This window comes from Phyllopteryx taeniolatus, chromosome 5, assembly GCF_024500385.1.
Source record: "Phyllopteryx taeniolatus isolate TA_2022b chromosome 5, UOR_Ptae_1.2, whole genome shotgun sequence".
In the NCBI taxonomy this organism is placed as follows: domain Eukaryota; kingdom Metazoa; phylum Chordata; class Actinopteri; order Syngnathiformes; family Syngnathidae; genus Phyllopteryx; species Phyllopteryx taeniolatus.
Window position 1 is genome coordinate 10,749,577 of NC_084506.1, and position 21,573 is coordinate 10,771,149.

Consider the following 21,573-nt stretch of genomic DNA (forward strand, 5'->3'; position numbering starts at 1 on the left):
AATGCCATTTGTTGAGTAATAAACATATAACCTTTCATGCTTCTACCTTCCACTCATATAAGTTAATAATTACATGAGAAGAGTAAGAATCCTGTCTTTGGTTTGATACATGATTCATTTAATTAATGTGCTATCAAATAAAAGAATCAAAAGCAACGGGTCTACCTGCAATTAAATATTAAAATTAATTTTAAATAGGGGATATCCGCAATCTGTTTTTGTTGATGGAAATGTAACAGAATGTGTATGGTCCTGTGACAAATGTTGAAAGTCATGTAAGCATCAGCTGACCTCTATTTGGCATGTATTCCAAATTTAACTACTGCTTTGAAAGCAAAGCATGTTCACACAAAGGAAGACAAATGTTAGCATGCAGGAGGCCTGCATGAACAGTTGAACTGTTAATGCTAATATGTTGAGCATTGCAACAGCATTGCAATTATGTACAATAAGATTTGTTTTGTTGTCGTTTTGAAGTCCATGGCATGGTTTACCAATGAAAGTAAAAAGCAAAATATTTATTTTTTTCCAGGATCCAAGTGTTTGCTTAAAAATATTAGTTAAAAATGTATTAATAATAAAAACATAATTCAGTGTGAAGTCATTGTGGAAACAGCCTTCCTTTTGGTAATTGTATTGGAGCTATGTCTATTTGACAGAATGATAGAACTACTGGAATGTGGAACTGTAATATGTTCTTAGAATTTAAAATATCTCATCATGAATTTAAAGACTTAATTTTTTGCCCACAAGTGTCAAATGTTTTTGGGATGAGTATATATCAAATGCATCCATACATCCGGTTTTCTAGCAGGTGATTATTGAAATGGAAAAAGTCAGAAGTTTTAGGTCATCAAATGTTGGTGAACAAAATAAAATGTTTAAAAAAATATAATTATTCAAATATTGCCCACGAAACAGAAAATCTTGATATGATTTATTTTTAATGAAAAGTTGCCATTTACATTAACGGAGGGGGGGGGGGAGAGAACTTGGAACATGAAACAACTTTGGTGAGCCACGAGCTGCCACAGCTGTCTTGATGAAAATAAAAGATTGCGTGCCAAAGACGCATTAAAATGTGGTTGTAGTTCATTAAAGTCTTGATCACATTAACAAGGAAAAAGTCAATTTGTTTTATGTTAATGAATGATGATGAGAAAAAATATTAAGACATTGATTGCAAAACAACATACCAAATCAATTTGAATTGGTGCAAATAACCCCCCAAAATGGAATGCGCCTCGACGTGTTCCCCGAGATGTTAGCTTTCATCATGGCATGGCATTATCCATGCCACATTTGGCTCGTGCGCCCAATTTAACTCTTGCCATACAAGCAAATGACACTTGGTATAAAAGGAGATCATGGGGGCTGAGGCAGTGTGTGGTGGAGGACCCAGAAGACCCCAGTGTGTGGTAAGTAGAACCTCTCTCTGCTGAGGAGCAATTTAGTATATTCCTTGTTGAATATATAAATAATTACATTTTAAAACATTCAGTTCAGGATGGAATCTGCAATAAATCAGTAACAAAAATGTCATTTGATTGCAACAGGATTGTGACATTCAACTATTTAAAGGATAGACAGTCAGGTAAGAAAACTGTTCAATTACTTTGCATGTATAATCTTAAAGATATTACGTTACTTAAATTTGCAGCAGGGTGGTCTGCTGTTTAGCACATATGCTTCACTGTTCAGAGGTTGTGTGTTCGTATCTGGGCTTCAGGGTTCCTGTGTGGAGCTTGAATGTCCTCCTCATCGTGCCCGCATGGGTTTTCTCGGGTACTCCAGTTTCCTACCACATTCCAAAATCATACATGTTAGATTAATTGAAGACTCTAAATTGTCCTTTGGTGTGAATGTGAGTGTGAATGGTTGTGTCTTTGTTTGTCAATATGTGCCCTGCAATAGCCTGGTGACTAGTCCAGGGCGTTCCTTGCCTCTCGCCCAAAGTCAGCTGGGATAGTCTCCAGCACACCAACAACCCAAATGAAGAGTAATGAGTAATATAAGCTGCACAGTGTGTTGAGCTAATATCAAATTGTTGGTACAGTAAATGTAACTCCAAGTAGCAAATAATTACAAAACCCAACGCAATGAATTTTGATAAGTAATGTATTATTTGGGTTTAAATCATCTCGGTAAAATATTAACACAAAATATGAATTTGATAGAAATTACTCTAATTGCTACTCTAACAGACATAAACCGCCACCATGAGTACCGACGCAGAAATGGCCTTATATGGCAAAGCTGCCATCTACCTCCGTAAACCAGAGAAGGAGAGAATTGAGGCTCAAAGCAAACCATTCGATGCCAAGTCAGCCTGCTATGTGGCCGATGTTAAGGAGCTGTACTTGAAGGGAACAATCATCAAGAAAGATGGCGACAAAGTCACCGTCAAAGTCCTGGACACTGAGGAGGTTAGAATCTTCTCTTCTTAGGATAAACTCATGTGCTAAAAGCATGTGATCAGTTCTCAGTGTCCAGTTCCTTCTTTTAGGAGAAGACAGTTAAAGAAGATGACGTCACTCCAATGAACCCTCCCAAGTTTGATAAAATTGAGGACATGGCCATGATGACCCATCTCAATGAAGCCTCTGTCCTGTATAACCTCAAAGAGCGTTACGCAGCATGGATGATCTACGTAAGACAATCTGCCAAATGAGAAACAATATAGCATATACAGGACAATGTCGATTAATGTATATTTTAAGGCATAGGACTATAGTTAACGGTTTCACACATCTGATCTCTCTCAGACCTATTCTGGACTGTTCTGTGCCACTGTGAACCCCTACAAGTGGCTCCCAGTGTACGATTCTGAAGTTGTGAGTGCTTATCGAGGCAAAAAGCGTATGGAGGCTCCACCCCACATCTTCTCTGTCTCTGACAATGCATATCAATTCATGCTTACTGGTAAGTAATAAGATGAACATGTATAAATTCATAACTATTTGAGATCTCTGTGACAGACATACATTATTGGTTTCATGTTTTTGTTTTAACAGACAGGGAAAACCAGTCTGTCTTGATCACGTGAGTTATATGTTCATTTGTAAAGAAAGAAAAGCTTGTAAAAATATTTTAACAAGTTTGTTTCTATTCCCTAGTGGAGAATCTGGTGCTGGAAAGACTGTGAACACCAAGCGTGTCATTCAGTACTTTGCCACAATCTCAGTTGGTTCAGATAAGAAAAAAGAACAGGCAAAGTATCAGGTATGTTTATTTAGAAAAGAATAGCATTTGTTTTGAGAAGGTACGTTGAATTTATTTGTTGATGTTAATTCTAAATTGATAATAGGGGTCACTTGAGGATCAGATTATTGCTGCCAATCCTCTTCTGGAAGCCTACGGTAATGCCAAAACTGTGAGGAATGACAACTCTTCTCGTTTTGTAAGTATTGTGCAATTGCTATACAATATTTATTTTTCCATTTCAGAAATGAATGAATCTAATAAAAATCGGTCTTAATCGACAACAGGGTAAATTCATCCGAATTCATTTTGGCACAACTGGGAAACTGGCTAGTGCTGATATTGAAACATGTAAGTGCGCAATCCACACTGTGAAAACTCTTTGACGGCAACAGAAGTGAGAGAGACTTTGATTTCAATAAAATAATTGCAGATCTGCTGGAGAAGTCCAGAGTGACATTCCAGCTTCCTGATGAAAGAGGCTACCACATCTTCTACCAGATGATGACCAACCACAAACCAGAGCTGATTGGTATGGATTAGTATAGTCATTTCAAAATATGAGTCACATACGTTCAATGAAAAAGTTTGCTTCATATTACTTTTTTTTTTCCCACAGAAATGTCACTCATCACAACCAACCCCTATGACTTCCCTATGTGCAGTCAGGGTCAGATCGCTGTGGCCAGCATTGACGACAAAGTTGAGCTGGAAGCCACGGATGTGAGTGATTATTTTTCAAATATTGTCAATAATGTAAATAATCACCTACTAAATGTAAAATTATAAAGCATAATTTAATTGTTTTGAACCTTAGCCTTTGCATGAATACCTTATTTACATGCAGAATGCCATTGATATCCTGGGCTTCACTCATGAAGAGAAGATGAGCATCTACAAAATGACTGGTGCTGTCCTCCACCATGGTAACATGAAGTTCAAGCAGAAGCAACGTGAGGAGCAGGGAGAGCCTGATGGCACAGAGGGTACGTGGTATCCTCCAGAATCTGTTGAAAATGTTATTGCAATCAACAAAGTGCATATTCACTGTACTGTACAAAACATTTCAGATGCTGACAAGGTTGCCTACTTGTTGGGTCTGAACTCTGCGGACATGCTGAAGGCTCTATGCTATCCCAGAGTGAAAGTCGGAAATGAGTTTGTCACCAAGGGACAGACTGTACCTCAGGTAATATTAATCAAAATAATTGTAAAAATTGTAACAATCATTAAAGGTAGCACTTATGGTTCCCAACAAGCTAAAGTATGTGAAACATAGTCTATTCATGGATGGGCATCTTGTGACACAGCTCTATCAGTGGTTCTCAAACTTTTGACACCAAGTATCACCTAAATAATTACTTACCTCTCCAATGTCCCAGGACAACATTAAAATACAGTAGCGCAGATGGCCCAAGTAATTATATTCCAAAAATTATTTTAAATATTATTGTAATCAACTGCAACATTATGCCTAGCTTGAACATTAACATTACGCTTGTATATAGGATCATAAAAAAAATGCTTAAATAAGTTAATTCAAATTTAAATAAAACATTGTAAAATTTAAATAAAAATTGTACCTGAATAAATGTTTGAAAATAAAGTGTTTTAAAATATATTAAATACAAATATACTTAACTTTAGAGTTAAATACAGCTGAACTCTCCTGAACAAGTGAACTCTACTGAAAAAAAAAAGAAAGTCCAAGCTACTGTAACATTATTCACAGTTTGAAAATTTAATTCAGTGATTCCTTGTGTACCACTAGAGGGAGCCCACGTATCACTTGTGGTACTTGTACCAGACTTTGAGGACCATTGCATTAGATAATTTCCTACTGAATGACTAATTTAATATTGATTTTTAGGTCCTGAACTCTGTGACAGCCCTTGCCAAGTCCATCTATGAGAGGATGTTTTTGTGGATGGTCATCCGAATCAACCAGATGTTGGACACTAAGCAGTCAAGGCAGTTCTTCATTGGTGTCCTAGATATTGCCGGCTTTGAAATCTTTAATGTAAACTTCATTCATGTGCAAAAACACATTTGGGCAATGATCCTTGTAGTAACTAGTATATGACTGATGTAATAATCTGTCCTCCCACAGTTCAACAGCATGGAGCAGTTGTGCATTAACTTCACCAATGAGAAGTTGCAACAGTTCTTCAACCACCATATGTTTGTCCTGGAACAAGAAGAGTACAAGAAGGAGGGTATTATCTGGGAGTTCATTGACTTTGGCATGGATCTAGCTGCCTGCATTGAACTGATTGAAAAGGTATGCATTTGACTCAAAGGCTTACTTGGTTATTAACATGAACTAAACAGAATCACTTTAAATATGCTTCTTCCTATTCTTTCAGCCCATGGGTATCTTCTCTATCCTTGAAGAGGAGTGCATGTTCCCCAAGGCCACAGATACATCCTTCAAGAACAAGCTGTATGATCAGCATCTTGGCAAATGTAAAGCCTTTGAGAAACCAAAGCCTGCAAAGGGCAAGGCTGAGGCCCACTTCTCCCTGGTGCACTATGCTGGTACTGTGGACTACAACATCAGTGGATGGCTTGACAAGAACAAGGACCCATTGAATGAGTCTGTTGTGCAGCTGTATCAGAAATCTTCAGTTAAACTCCTGGCTTTCCTTTATCCTCCTGTTGCAGCTGACGGTATGCTGATAAAAGAGATGTTCAATATGTTAAATTACATGCATATTAAATATTGTTCTAATGCTATATCTCCCCCCAAAATGCCAAGCAGAAACTGGTGGCAAAAAGGCAGGCAAGAAGAAGGGTGGTTCTATGCAGACTGTATCATCACAGTTTAGAGTAAGGTCTAGTTTGCAAAAACAAGTGATTTCCATTGCATATTACATTTTATTGACATTAAATTACATTAACACTCACTTTCAGGAAAACTTGGGCAAACTGATGACTAACTTGAGGAGCACCCATCCTCACTTTGTGCGTTGCCTGATTCCTAATGAGTCAAAGACTCCAGGTAATGTATGTTTTAAAACTCTCAGTTGAATGTAATTTAAAGTTCTCAAGACTTGCGGGCATAATACCTGATTTCTAGTTGTAGTATTCCACTGTCAAAATAACTGCTATGGAGTGTTCCCCTTTCCACAGGTCTGATGGAGAACTTCCTGGTCATCCACCAGCTTAGGTGTAACGGTGTGCTAGAGGGTATCAGAATCTGCAGGAAAGGTTTCCCGAGCAGAATCCTCTATGGTGACTTCAAGCAGAGGTATCATTACCAATCGTTTTTTATTTTTTTATTTTTTTTCATCATCAATAAAAATCAATCATAAATAGTGACAGGATCAATTGACTCTCATAATAAAAAGGTATAAGGTGCTGAATGCCAGCGTCATCCCTGAGGGCCAGTTCATTGACAACAAGAAGGCTGCTGAGAAGCTGCTTGGGTCAATTGATATTGACCATGACCAGTACAGATTTGGTCACACCAAGGTAAACAGCTCTTCCCTAAACGGATTTGACAAAAAACATTTGATGAATTGTTATTTTAATGTATCAAGTTTTAGATTTAATATTTATAGCCAGCCATTTATGTCTTTAGGTGACATAGCAAGTTTGTAAAAATTTTTTTCAATCTGGTTAGGTGTTCTTCAAAGCAGGTCTTCTGGGTACCCTTGAGGAAATGAGAGATGAGAAGCTGGCAGCTCTTGTCACCATGACTCAGGCCCTTTGCCGTGGGTTCCTCATGAGAAAGGAGTTTGTAAAGATGATGGAGAGGAGGCATGTTGTGAATTCTAAAAACAGACTCAGGATTATTCAAAAAAGATTTGTACATAACTGAAAATGTCCATACACAGGGAGGCCATCTTTACCATCCAGTACAATGTGCGCTCATTCATGAATGTCAAACATTGGCCATGGATGAAGGTGTACTACAAGATTAAGCCTCTGCTGAAGAGTGCTGAAACAGAGAAAGAGCTGGCCCAGATGAAGGAAAACTATGAAAAGATGACCACTGACTTGGCTGCTGCTCTTGCCAAGAAGAAGGAACTTGAGGAGAAGATGGTTTCTCTTCTGCAGGAGAAGAATGATCTGCAGCTGCAAGTTGCATCTGTGAGTAACAAGCCACTGACAAATTTTGTTTGTAACCACTGATTTGTGTCATTACATCTGTTTGTTTAATATGAAACAGGAATCAGAGAATCTGTCTGATGCTGAGGAGAGATGCGAGGGTCTTATAAAGAGTAAGATCCAACTGGAAGCCAAACTCAAGGAGACAACTGAGAGGTTGGAGGATGAAGAGGAAATCAATGCTGAGCTTACTGCAAAGAAGAGAAAACTAGAGGATGAATGCTCTGAGCTCAAGAAGGATATTGACGACCTGGAGCTTACCTTGGCCAAGGTGGAGAAGGAGAAACACGCCACTGAGAACAAGGTGTGCAATTTTTTATATATTGAAAAGCGACCCACATCATACAGCACAACATTTGTACTCTGTAATAATAATTAAAAAAAATCGTATTTGTTTATATTTGTAGGTGAAGAACCTGACTGAGGAGATGGCTTCTCAGGATGAGAGCATTGCAAAGCTGACCAAGGAGAAGAAGGCCCTTCAGGAGGCTCATCAGCAGACTCTTGATGACCTGCAGGCTGAGGAAGACAAGGTCAACACTCTGACCAAAGCCAAGACCAAGCTTGAGCAGCAAGTGGATGATGTAAGTTTTGACAAGTCATTTGTACTAGGAAAAAACAAGATGTGCCTTGAATGCCATAATGACAAAAAACATATTACTCTGCAGCTTGAGGGTTCTCTGGAACAAGAGAAGAAGTTGCGTATGGACCTGGAGAGGGCCAAGAGGAAGCTTGAGGGTGACCTGAAACTGGCTCAGGAATCTATCATGGACCTTGAGAATGACAAACAGCAGTCTGATGAGAAACTTAAAAAGTAAAAGCATCATTCTTCATCTGGTTATATATTATCAACAATCATTTCCAAAGCGGCGGCACGGTGGACGACTGGTTAGGACACCTGGTTAGGACACCTGCCTCACAGTTCTGAGGACCCGGGTTCAAATCCGGCCTCGTCTGTGTGGAGTATGCATGTTCTCCCCGTGCCTGCGTGGGTTTTCTCCGGGCACTCCGGTTTCCTCTCACATCCCAAAAACATGCACGTTAATTGAACACTCTAAATTGCCCGTAGGTGTGAATGTGAGTGCGAATGGTTGTTTGTTTGTATGTACCCTCCAATTGGCTGGCGACCAGTTCAGGGTTTACCCCTTCTCTCACCCGAAGATAGCTGGGATAGTTTCCAGCACAACCGCGACCCTAGTGAGGATAAGCGGTACGGACAATGAATGAATTTACAAAGCTAGGCATCACTAAATACTTATAATCTTCACAGGAAGGACTTTGAAATTAGTCAGCTTCTTAGCAAGATTGAGGATGAGCAGTCAATGGGTGCCCAGCTCCAGAAAAAGATAAAGGAACTTCAGGTAAAATAGCCTAAATATTTCAGAAATTATTGATGTGTCAATGTATTTTTTTTTCAATTAAATTATGCAATTAAAAGCATAACAATAACATGCTCTAATAGGCCCGAATTGAGGAACTGGAGGAGGAAATTGAGGCTGAACGTGCTGCTCGTGCAAAGGTTGAGAAGCAGAGAGCTGATCTCTCTCGGGAACTGGAGGAGATCAGTGAAAGGCTGGAGGAGGCAGGAGGTGCCACTGCTGCTCAGATTGAGATGAACAAAAAGCGTGAGGCTGAGTTCCAGAAGCTGCGCCGTGATCTTGAGGAGTCCACCTTACAGCATGAGGCCACTGCTGCTGCTCTGCGCAAGAAGCAGGCTGACAGTGTGGCTGAACTGGGTGAGCAGATTGACAACCTCCAGCGTGTCAAGCAGAAGCTTGAGAAGGAAAAGAGTGAATACAAGATGGAGATTGATGATCTATCCAGCAACATGGAGGCTGTTGCTAAAGCAAAGGTGAATGTTACACAGTGTTCATTTAATCTATAGAAAGTCAATATGAGACTAATAATGCTAATAACATTTTCAAACTACCAGGGAAATCTTGAAAAGATGTGCCGTACTCTTGAGGACCAACTGAGTGAACTGAAGACTAAGAATGATGAGAATCTCCGTCAACTAAATGACCTGGGTGCACAGAAAGCCCGTCTTCTGACAGAAAATGGTATGCATGTGACAGTCAAACTACACTGGTAGATTTCATGTGAAATTAATAATAACATAATAATAACACACAAACTAATGCTACATGATGATGTTCAAACAAGGTGAATTTGGCCGTCAAATTGAGGAAAAGGAAGGTCTTGTCTCACAGCTGACCAGAGGTAAACAAGCCTTTACACAGCAGATTGAGGAACTGAAGAGACAGATTGAAGAAGAAGTCAAGGTAAGAAACATCACTCCCAACAACAATTTTGTTTTAAGGTAGAAATGTGCTTGTAAAATATGTTCGGGTTACCAGGCAAAGAATGCTCTTGCCCATGGACTTCAATCAGCCCGCCATGACTGTGATCTGCTGAGGGAGCAGTTTGAGGAGGAGCAGGAGGCCAAGGCTGAGCTGCAGCGTGGAATGTCCAAGGCCAACAGTGAGGTGGCTCAGTGGAGAACTAAGTATGAAACTGATGCCATCCAGCGCACTGAGGAGCTTGAGGAAGCCAAGTGAGTATGATTTTAAATTTAGAAAATTCGAATACAGTACTGCATATTTACAGGAGCTTTATCTCAGCTGGCTATTTTTCATTTGACTTGGAAGGATGTAATTATCTTTTACATCAAATGACATCTTAGAGAGTATCATTATTTAATGGCTTGCAGTAATATGATGAAAATTTAATTTATTATGTATTATATTAAATAAATTTAATTACTATACTATGTGATTACATGTTGCTGGATGAAGTAGTTAGTTTTTTTATTTTTGAGATTGGACATGTTTCACTCATTAACATTTTTAAACAGGAAAAAGCTGGCACAGCGCCTCCAGGAGGCTGAGGAACAGATTGAGGCTGTGAATTCCAAGTGTGCTTCTCTCGAGAAAACCAAACAGAGACTCCAGAGTGAAGTGGAAGACCTCATGATTGATGTGGAGCGGGCCAATGGGCTTGCTGCCAATCTTGACAAAAAGCAGAGGAACTTTGACAAGGTAAAACTAATACTAAGTTCTCCCATGACATGCAAAAAGAGACATAAACATGCATTTAACACTTTGTACTGTATAAATGGTTAAATTAGGTGTTGGCAGAGTGGAAGCAGAAGTTCGAGGAGGGCCAGGCAGAGCTTGAGGGAGCTCAGAAGGAGGCTCGTTCTCTTGGCACTGAGCTGTTCAAGATGAAGAATTCTTATGAGGAAGCTTTAGATCAACTGGAGACAATGAAGCGTGAAAACAAGAATCTTCAACGTGAGTTTGTCACGGAATTTGGCAACTCTTAATTCATGTTCATTTTCCATGCAAATAATGTAGTGGAAGAAACAATTTTAATTTGAAACCCTCTTCATCTCTTTGCAGAGGAGATCTCTGATCTGACTGAACAGATTGGAGAGACCGGAAAGAGCATCCATGAGCTCGAGAAGGCCAAGAAACAGGTGGAGACAGAGAAGTCTGAAATCCAAACTGCTCTTGAAGAGGCCGAGGTGATTTAAACTAATAGGATGGTGCCAAATAAATTTTTCCAAGCTGAGTGCAAAGACTAATAGTTTATCCTCAATTACATAGGGAACGCTGGAACATGAAGAGTCTAAGATCCTGCGTGTCCAGTTGGAGCTCAACCAGATTAAAGGAGAAGTGGACAGGAAGCTGGCAGAGAAAGATGAGGAAATGGAGCAGTTTAAGAGGAACAGCCAGAGGGTGATTGACTCGATGCAGAGCACTTTGGATTCTGAGGTCAGGAGCAGGAATGATGCCCTGAGAATCAAAAAGAAGATGGAGGGAGACTTGAATGAGATGGAGATTCAGCTGAGTCATGCCAATCGGCAGGCTTCTGAATCTCAGAAGCAGCTGAGAATCGTGCAGACACAGCTGAAGGTATTGCAATCTGATGAGCTACGACATGCGCTGTGATCACTGTTCCCTCATGTTTCCATTCAGTCACTTGATCCCTTGATTTTCACCAGGATGCACAACTGCACCTTGATGATGCCGTGAGAGCACAGGATGACCTTAAGGAACAAGCTGCTATGGTGGACCGCAGGAATGGCCTCATGGTAGCTGAAATTGAGGAACTTAGGGCTGCTCTGGAACAAACAGAGAGGGGCCGTAAAGTTGCTGAGCAAGAGCTTGTAGATGCCAGTGAACGTGTTGGACTCCTGCACTCTCAGGTAAATAGTATGCGTTTAAAAAAATAAAAAAATAAACATTTCATGCGGCGTATTATTCAACACTTGAGCCTTTTATTGATGTTATGTTTTGAATGACAATCATCTTGATGTCTCAGAACACAAGTCTTCTGAACACGAAGAAGAAGCTTGAGACTGACCTTGTCCAGATCCAGAGTGAAGTTGATGACACAGTTCAGGAAGCCAGGAATGCTGAGGAAAAAGCCAAGAAGGCCATTACCGATGTATGCTTCCTGGTTCATTGCTTTGTGTTTTAATTAATTCCTTGTATATAAATTTCTAATGACAAAAAAATTATCCTGTCCTTTGTAGGCTGCAATGATGGCTGAGGAGCTGAAGAAGGAACAGGATACGAGTGCTCATCTGGAGAGGATGAAAAAGAACCTGGAGGTTGCTGTCAAGGACCTGCAGCACCGCCTGGATGAGGCTGAGAACCTGGCCATGAAGGGTGGCAAGAAGCAGCTTCAGAAACTTGAGTCTAGGGTAAGACATTAATTTCAAGAAACTCAAAGCATGTTATTAAAAAGCATGAATGTAAAAACAATTCCCAGGTGCGAGAGCTTGAGACAGAGGTTGAGGCTGAGCAGAGACGTGGAGGTGATGCTGTTAAGGGTGTCCGAAAATATGAGAGGAGAGTGAAGGAGCTCACTTACCAGGTAAATATCATCATTAGCATGCAATTGTCAAATAAATTACCTTAAACCCATATGTATTCAAACTTCCAAACTTGATTTTTCTATCACAGACTGAAGAGGATAAGAAAAACGTTATCAGACTGCAGGATCTGGTTGATAAATTGCAGCTCAAGGTGAAGGCCTACAAGAGGCAGGCTGAGGAAGCGGTAAGAATGTATAAGAAAAATAATAACTGTCCAACATTTATAAAATTCACTGCTAAATAATTTAGGCTGTAAAGTTTAATGTATTTTTAACTTAATTATTTTTTTTTGTCTGACTTTCCAGGAGGAGCAGGCCAATGTTCACCTCTCCAAGTGCAGGAAGGTCCAGCATGAGCTGGAGGAGGCTGAGGAGCGTGCTGACATTGCAGAGTCGCAAGTCAACAAACTGAGAGCCAAAAGCCGTGACTCTGGAAAGGTGAAAACAAATAAAATTAGATGGCTAATGTCTATACTAGGCAAATGTTTTTGTTACATGCAGTATAAAATGTATTTTTATTTTAAGTATTAAATGTTTTTACAGGGGAAGGATGCAGCTGAATAAAGTCGATTCTTTGATGGGCTGTTTCAACTCATATAATATGATGTGAAATATACCAGAATAAAAATCTTTTGAAATAATAAAAATCTCTACGGTATTTTTTTGTGTCTGACAATGTGTTGTTTGGAATAGTATACTTGATCTTACAGTCCTAATGTAATCAATTTCATTGTTTACCAAAGAACATTTAGAAGTTCAGTCTTTAACTCGTTTGAAAATTTAAAACTTGTACTTGATTACAGATTTACTTTTGATTACAGATTGACTTTTTTAAATTAATATTCAAACTCATTCACTGACATTTTTTCCAACACAACTAGTTCTTCCAAAGACTTCTCAATAGGACAGGCCTCCCAGGCAATTGCCTCACGCCCTGATTAGAAGGGGGCTCCAAGAGACCGCTCACATTGGCCCTTATTAATGACACTACAACAACAAACTATCTGAAATCTCCTGCAAAGAGCCTTTTCCTTGCTGTTGCTGGCTGGTAACTTATAGGGTCCCCGAGAAATGGCTGATATTGCTCCATATCAATGACACAACTAAACACCTCAATGACAATTAAGGATTTGGAAAATATCTCCTACCAGCAGGCTTGTTGTCAAATATGTCATCTGTCAGTTTTCTAAAAGATATGTTTATATATCTTCCTGGTATTTGTTTTTGGAGGGAGGCCTCCATGGTCCTTCTTGACTAGACCCCCTAGGGGTAGAAACGCCCCTCAGTTGATCATCCTAATCCATCCATCTTCTGCCACTTATCCACAGTTGTTTCATAGGGGCAGCGAATCAGTAACAAAGGGCAGCATTGGCAGAGTCCAACCCACACTGGAAACGAATCCAACTTAACTGTAGGCAATGAGGACCAAACTCTGACACCAGTGGTTCAGAGACCAAACATCCTGTATCAGGGGGTCAGTAACCCAAATCCTTCAAGGACCACCCACGGGACTCTTCATGAAACACAGTCGAACACCTTCTGCAAGTCCACAAAACACTTGAAGACTGGTTGGGTTCATTCCCATGCACCCTGCTGAGGCTGTAGAACTGTTCCACTGAACCACACTGCTCCTCCTAAATTTAAGGTTTAACTTTACAATGGAAACTTCTCTCCAGATCACCAAAGAGTCTGTGGGTTGTGATCCCCTTGTAGTTAGGACACACAAAGCCTTGTCAAGTCCCTCGAAAGATGCCTGTGAATATTCTCAATTTCATACTCAGGGCATTAAATCTATCGCAACTGGACTGTTCTGGTGGTCTTAAAAGAGGTTTCACCTATCACCCGAGCAGGCTTCATTAGTTCATGCACCAGCCCAGGTTTTGGTATTTATGCTCCAAGATGGAGGCACGCCCCAAAAAGTAGTTCACATGTGTGGATCTCAAAGACAATAAGTAACTTGTTTGACTGTGATGTCCTTATTGGAGTGATAGGGGCCTCCGTGTTGGGGTTGAGAGAAAATCCAAACACACTGACCAATACTTAGTTTTTGCCTTACACCACCCACTGGAACACAAACTGGGTGTTATCAGAACCCTATAATACAGAGGATTTCATGCTATTTCTTACTGAACATTTTTTAGCTCACTTGGGACGAGATTATTGAGACTAATATGGGTACTAAGCCGAATACTATCTGGCTACCTTCTCCCACCTGAAACACTCACACAACCCGTTAGTGTAGCAAAAGAGACAAGCTTGCTTCACCCTCTAACCTTGGAAACTCGTTAAAGATCTGTTTTCAATCTTAGGACCTTTGTCTTCCTTTGGTACTGTAGCTGCAGCTTTTAATACAGCCTCAATTCAACTCTACTCTAAAGACCCAACCTTGGCCCAGAGAGTATTTGCAATATATTACACTGTCAAATCTCTGCTTTATCGAAAAAGTCTTGAACAAATTGTTGCCTGCAGTTAGTACAAAATGTCTACGACACTACAAGGATGAGAACATTTTGATCATATTAACCCTATACTATCCTCCACCTGAACGTCACGAAAGACAACGCTTTCTGGGTTAAGAAAATGGATCGATGGCAAGGACATTTTGACAAACATTATCAATTGGTAGAAAAACCTGAATTGGTACTGGGAGATTCAGGTCACGAAGGGGGAAAAGGTGGCAATTCACAAAGTTACTGTTACACTATACGGGACTAAGGTATGTAGGGGAGAAGAAAAGGGAAAAGGAAAGAGAGAAAATAAGTAAGTGGTTAGATAAAAAAAGAGGAAGAAGGACAAATCAGAAAGACTGAGCCTTTGCTTCCTGGGTTACACCGTCTAAAAGACAGACTAGTTGTAGAAATAATCCATCCATCCATTTTCTGAGCCGCTTCTCCTCACTAGGGTCGCGGGCGTGCTGGAGCCTATCCCAGCTGTCATCGGGCAGGAGGCGGGGTACACCCTGAACTGGTTGCCAGCCAATTGCGGGGCACATAGAAACAAACAATCATTCACACTCACAGTCATGCCTATGGGCAATTTAGAGTCTCCAATTAATGCATGTTTTTGGGATGTGGGAGGAAACCGGAGTGCCCGGAGAAAACCCACGCAGGCACGGGGAGAACATGCAAACTCCACACAGGCGGGGACGGGGATTGAACCCCGCACCTCAGAACTGTGAGGCTGACGCTCTAACCAGTCGCCCACCGTGCCGCCTTGTAGAAATAAAACTTCTAAAAAACAAAAAACCGTCCATCTTTAAGAAATCCGCAGTGAACTTTAAAATCGCTGAAAAAGAACAAGCTCTGTGTACAGTGATGAATGTACTTGCATTGGTGGGGATGATTGAACCAAAAGATGATGCCATGATTATGGCATGAAAAAAGGAAAAAGAGAAAGAAAGGAGGATGAAATTGAAAAAATAAAAAATAAATAAAAAATACATTAAAAAAAAACACCATATGCACAGGCACCACAAACTTCCTCACTATACCTAGAACTAACAGTACTTCACTTTATGAAAAGATGGATAGACAAAAAGACTTCTGAAAACAGTGAGATAGAACAAATGCAAAAAACCTTGCTAAAACTGCTAATAGGTGCTGCTCGAGAAAATGTGTCAGAAAAATAAATAAATAAATAAAAACCAGGCACTATCTGTCATGGCACCTCAGTTATTGTCGCAGGACCTGACGTGGGCCACTTTGCTACTACAGCAGCAGACTAGAGGGTGTCAGAGGTGGTTTCAGGGGTCACTCCCGCGGCGCAAACTCCATAAGATGCTTTGCATGTGGAAAAACTGGACACGTTGCACATGTCTGTCGAGGCCCTGCTGAAAAGCACAGAGTAACTACAGTTGTTACGCCTGTGGACAAGAGGGACACACTGCCAACTGTTGTCCCAACCTGCTGCCCAGAGGACGTGGTGAAACAACAGGATGAGGCAGGGGAAATGTGCCAAAGAGACATTTTACAGAAATGTAATGCTGCCATTGTCTGTGCAGTACACGGACTTGACATTGTGTTTCCAGATGGAACCATGCTGCCGGTCAAAGAAGACCTGCGTACACATGTGCTGGCATGTGTCCGACAAAAAACTGTGACTTCTGTTGCTGACATCTATTTGGGACTGCTCGACACGTGTCAAATAAATAACAGCGTGCTTTGCTGAGTGGAAGCCGTGGGTTGTGTCCTTGGGACCATTCCTGCCACTCCCTGACCCTCCACATTGTAAAAACTATCAGACACTCATGGTACTTTACCAACTGATAGAATAGTGGTTGGAGGAGAGGGTGTTGCGGCAGTGGTTGACCTGACATCGAATTTATTGCCTTGGTTCAAAATGCCATTTTCTGCGCCTCACATTTCATTGGCACTTAAACGGGAAGGATTAAGAAATCTGCTGGCAAAACTCAATTGGACACATGATGAGAAAGAACTCTTCATACAAATTAAACAAGAATTAAGTCAAGACATTACTTTGGTACTTCCTAACTATAAACTACCGTTTCATTTGGACATCTCTAACAAAACTTATACTACCGCTGCAGTATTCTACCAACTAGTACGGGGTGAAAGAAAGGTACTACTACACACAAGTGTTTTGTTAGAACCAATAGTAGCACGTGCATCTGACTGCGAGAGGTATGCAGCAGCAGCTGCGGCTCTTATAGAAAAATGCGCACATGGTGCTCATGCAGCCGCCCTGCTACACACCACACACTCCACAACCGCTTTCATCAACTCACGACTATTTACCTTTCAAACAAGCGAAAAATTTTAATATTATCATTGTTACAACAACCGCATATTCACTTTACACCTGTCAATACTAACATGGCCGACGGTGTAACTGAAAGAATGCATTGGTGTGAGGAGAAGGCTAGAAAAGACAAAGCATGTCGTTCAGATTTATTGTCAGAACCGTTGAAGGGAGGGAGAAAGTTGTTTACGGATGGTTGTTGTTATAGGAAAAACAATGGGGAACTAGTGGCTGGATGGGTTGTAATTGAACTAGTAGTGAACGAAAGGAGTCGTTGAACGTATGAATGCAACTTTAAAACAAAAATTGGCTAAATGCTGTGCACAGTCAAATATGTCATGGTTGAGAGCTCTCCCAATTGTGCTCATGTCCATCAGAGCATCTGTAAATAGTACACACAAACTCAGCCCTTTCAAAATATACCATGGTTTTTCTTTTTCTTTTTCTATTCCTGGTCCAGGTTCTGGCTCATCTTTTGAGTCACTTTCTTCCTTGTCGCGACTGTCTTACTTTGATCAATTAAGAGGTGTTCTGTCCAGCTTTACAGGCATCCAGTTGGACGGCGATAAACCACCTGCATCTGTTTGGCTTCGAGTGATAAAGAGGAAGTGGTCTGAACCAAGGTGGACCGTTCACCGTGACTGCGAGGACTTCACACGCCTACCAACTTGAAGGAAAAGGGACTACCTCGTTCCTCAGGTCACAATGTCATGTTGCCAAACCACTTTGATTGTTTCATTAGTGTTGCATTTTTTTTTTTGCCTCAAGTTGCATTCGGCAAACAGGGGGAATTTAGTAGACCAACAATTCATAGAGCAGGAGAAAGGGTACAAATTTTAGCTTTAGCCACAGGATACACACAACAAAACCTGTTGATAGCTTACTTACAAGAAACGGCCTGACTTGGCAATTTTGGGGATTGTATAATGTGTGCAGCCGCACGACCCACTGTATGTTCAGCTCCAGGACCAATTATGGATATTGATTCACTAAATTGCATGATTGAAATATACAAAATAAACCATAACGTTAGCTCTCGATGCACCAAGTATGAGAATATGTGGCCAAAATTACCTAAAAGTACAGTACCACTCATGGCCCATTATGCAGAAGGAAATTACACTTGTTTAAAGCATGACAGAATTAACCAGAACAAAACTAAATATGTGGGGGTATTTCCATTTTGTCATAATATAATAGTTGTCACTACATGGGGAAATATTACGATATTGAGCAAAAGGTCTTTAGGTGATTTGGCATATATGTGTGAAATTAATGTAGTACGAGCTGTATTACCTGACAAATGGAAAGGGACATGTACGATGATTTCATATGTGGCGTCAACTACTGTAATTTTCGCCAAGGATCAAATAACGAGACCAAAACCAGAAACTAATGTGATTTCAAAGAGATCAATCAGCGATAATTGGTCAGAGGACAGAACCACATACATCGATGGCATTGGAGTGCCCAGAGGAGTTCCAAATGAATACAAACTGATTGATCAAATTGCAGCAGGATTTGAAAATATGCCCATCATCTCTGCATTGTTCCCAGTAACTCCAAACAAGAATGTGGATAGGATCAACTTTGTGTATTACCATTTGCAAAGAGCAGTAAACTTAACCAGTGATGCCATTGAAGGCTTAGCTGAACAATTGGCCCCCACTTCCCTAATGGCAATTCAAAACTGCATGGCCCTTGACATGATCCTTGCCGAAAAGAATGGTGTTTGTGCAATGTTGGTCCACAATGTTGTACTTTTATTCCTAACAACACAGCCCCGGATGGAAAAGTAACGAGAGCGCTACATGGGTTACAAACTTTGGTTGCTGAAATGGCAGATTCAACAGGCGTTTCCAACCTCCTGGAAGATTGCGCTACGGCGTGGTTTGGAAAATGAAAACACCTTATGGTCACGGGAGTGGTGGAAAAGAATATGAACCAGCCGGAATCACAGATGTTGATGACCTCCGAAGGAGCTCCTACTCCTGAAGTTCTGCTCACACAAGACGACGTCGTGTCCAGATGGATGAATTATTGATTAAGAATATACAGTGTCTTTTCTCTTAGCATGTTACGGGGCTTGTCTTTTTCCCTCCTCAAATCAATATATGGGGAGGTTTTTGGCCTGTCTCAAGAGTAGTACTGCTTTATGAAGAATGCTTAGCTCATGACTACGTTGTTTATATATCCTCTTATAGCCTTCCACATAGAGTAGTACTGCTTAGGGTATGTTACATAGTCCCACTATGTAAACAGGGGAATTGTTGGATTGTTCTATTTGTACTCATGAAGCTATGTTCCTTTCTTTAACAATTAAGTTCCAGTTCCAAAACATCCAAGGCCAGAGAGGTGCCCACATTTTAGGATGACTCCCTTTTCTTATTTATTGCACCCAAGGTAGATAACAGAAGAATGATGTTCTTAGAATGACTCCCTTTTCTTTATAGCACCCAAGGTAGATTACTGAAGAATGATGGTTTTAGGGTGACTCCCATTTTCTGATAACACCCAAGGCCAGAGGTACCTTCTGCTAAACATATATCAAAACTTCTGCTGAACAGTCATAACGAAACCTTCTGACGTGTATAAAAGGAGTTAGCTCAAATAAACAAGGTGTGTCATTCACTGAACCTGCACTCTGGTGGGCAGTTGTTTGAATGCACCCTGAGACTCAGCACGTTGGTGTCTTGTTTTTTCCTCTCTCTTTGGACAAAGAAAACGAACACGCAAGGACGATTGAAGGTTCCATGATCTATTGAACATTGACATTATATTACGTCCTTAACACTATCCCTATCTTATCCTTAGCAGATTGAGTAGTCGAACAAAAACTGATGCTACTCCAGACTTATACAATGTTTCAGAGTGGAAGTAAGGGATTGCTGTCATCTGATTGGTCCACCGCCGACTGTTGTCCTCATTGTCCTCCAAAACAATGGCCATTTGCCGTCTCCACAGTCTTGCATCTAATGTTTATAGTGGCTCCCCGCAGTCATTGTCTTCCTTGACATCTGGTTTCTGCTGGATCAGTATCCATCCTGCTGGGAGCTTTCATGCATCACAGCCCCACACCCTTATCTGATTTACATTATGCTATACTGCAATAAACATCCTTGTCTACCCTCCAAACCAATTAAACCATGAAACTCTATATTACCTTCATGAACAATCGGAACTTAATCAGTTTATGAAATTATTCGTTCGTTGAGCTTGGCCGCCGCCCGCCACCGTGAGGCGAGCGAGTCGGCTGGGAGCGGAAACGGAACTGCTAAAGCGTTCTGTCACTCACGTCTGAATCTTCGGCGAATGACCAAAGAGCAACCAGAATGCAGACAGGGGCAGAACTTCATTAAATGTACTGCCATGTGATTTGCGATTCGCCAGCGTTGTCACTCACTTCAGCGAATGACGAATGACCAGCCAGCTTCAGGCAGCAGCGTGCAGGCGGGGGAGGGACTTAAGTGAACTGAATGTACTGAAGAACTGAAGAGTGATTCGTTCGGGGGAGGGACTTAAAGTGAGCAGAATGTCCTTGTCTACTGGTGTAATGAAGAATTGAAGAACTGAAGAGTGATTTGTTCGTTGATCTTCATTCGCGATCCGTTAGACACGAGTGATTAATTCGTTGAACTTCTTCGTTCACGATCCGTTAGACCCGAGTGATTCGTTCGTTGAACTTCGTTCGCTAAGGAGCGATGTACTAGTACGATGATTGATTCGTTTGCGCAAGGAACGACGTACTCATGAGTGATTTTAACCACAAGTCCTGACGTCCTTTCTCCAAGCGAATGTTGAGTCACTCAAGCACATGAAAACAAGCACACATATTTAAAATATATAATAATATTTAAAAATTAATAATAAATATATATACGTACACATACTTATCATTCTCTGTGTCTTTATTATAGCTTTTTATTTAATAATAATAATAATAATAATAATAATAATAATAGCCGGCACGGTGGACGACTGGTTAGAGCGTCAGCCTCACAGTTCTGAGGAGCGGGGTTCAATCCCCGGCCCCGCCTGTGTGGAGTTTGCATGTTCTCCCCGTGCCTGCGTGGGTTTTCTCCGGGCACTCCGGTTTCCTCCCACATCCCAAAAACATGCACGTTAATTGAAAACTCTAAATTGCCCGTAGGTGTGAATGTGAGTGTGAATGGTTGTTTGTTTGTTTGTGCCCTGCGATTGGCTGGCAACCAGTTCAGAGTGTACCCCGCCACCTGCCCGATGATAGCTGGCATTTGCTCCAGCTCGCCCGCGACCTAGTGAGGAGAAGCGGCTCAGAAAATAGATGCATGGATGGATGGATAATAATAATAATAATAATAATAATAGGGTGGCACAGTGGATGACTGGTTAGCACATCTGCCTCACAGTTCTGAGGACCGGAGTTCGTGTGGAGTTAGCATGTTCTCCCCGTGCCTGCGTGGATTTTCTCTAGGTATTCCGGTTTCCTCCCACATCCCAAAAACATGCATGGTAGGTTGATTGAAGACTCTAAATTGCCCGTAGGTGTGAATGTGAGTGTGAATGGTTGTTTGTTTATGTGTGCCCTGCGATTGGCTGGCGACCGGTTCAGGGTGTAACCCGCCTCTCACCCGAAGG

The 21,573-nt window shown here is 41.0% G+C and overlaps 1 protein-coding gene across 1 annotated transcript; it reads left to right on the forward strand.

The window, feature by feature from the left end:
- Nucleotides 1-1,313: 1,313 nt before the first annotated feature.
- Nucleotides 1,314-12,845, forward strand: LOC133477681 (myosin heavy chain, fast skeletal muscle-like). Its single transcript, XM_061772706.1, has 41 exons — nucleotides 1,314-1,418; nucleotides 1,557-1,594; nucleotides 2,205-2,426; nucleotides 2,507-2,650; nucleotides 2,766-2,922; nucleotides 3,015-3,042; nucleotides 3,117-3,222; nucleotides 3,308-3,400; nucleotides 3,489-3,552; nucleotides 3,635-3,733; nucleotides 3,821-3,924; nucleotides 4,049-4,187; nucleotides 4,272-4,390; nucleotides 5,072-5,221; nucleotides 5,312-5,482; nucleotides 5,568-5,871; nucleotides 5,963-6,030; nucleotides 6,115-6,202; nucleotides 6,334-6,451; nucleotides 6,552-6,675; nucleotides 6,827-6,967; nucleotides 7,045-7,296; nucleotides 7,376-7,618; nucleotides 7,722-7,898; nucleotides 7,983-8,128; nucleotides 8,585-8,675; nucleotides 8,777-9,166; nucleotides 9,248-9,374; nucleotides 9,478-9,596; nucleotides 9,672-9,868; nucleotides 10,169-10,352; nucleotides 10,442-10,607; nucleotides 10,716-10,840; nucleotides 10,923-11,231; nucleotides 11,321-11,524; nucleotides 11,641-11,766; nucleotides 11,855-12,025; nucleotides 12,094-12,198; nucleotides 12,288-12,383; nucleotides 12,505-12,636; nucleotides 12,742-12,845. The coding sequence occupies exons 3-41, from the start codon at nucleotides 2,220-2,222 to the stop codon at nucleotides 12,760-12,762; spliced, it is 5,805 nt and encodes a 1,934-aa protein (XP_061628690.1). The 5' UTR covers nucleotides 1,314-1,418; nucleotides 1,557-1,594; nucleotides 2,205-2,219; the 3' UTR covers nucleotides 12,763-12,845.
- The last annotated feature ends 8,728 nt before the right edge of the window (nucleotides 12,846-21,573 follow it).

What these genes read in the sequence shown, in the direction of transcription:
- LOC133477681 (XM_061772706.1), top strand. Translation starts at nt 2,220, where the DNA reads ATGAGTACCGACGCAGAAATGGCCTTATATGGCAAAGCTGCCATCTAC. An exon ending in ATGACAACTCTTCTCGTTTT is followed by an intron (nt 3,401 to 3,488) that starts GTAAGTATTGTG and finishes AATCGACAACAG; the next exon opens with GGTAAATTCATCCGAATTCA. An exon ending in CTGCTCTTGAAGAGGCCGAG is followed by an intron (nt 10,841 to 10,922) that starts GTGATTTAAACT and finishes TCAATTACATAG; the next exon opens with GGAACGCTGGAACATGAAGA.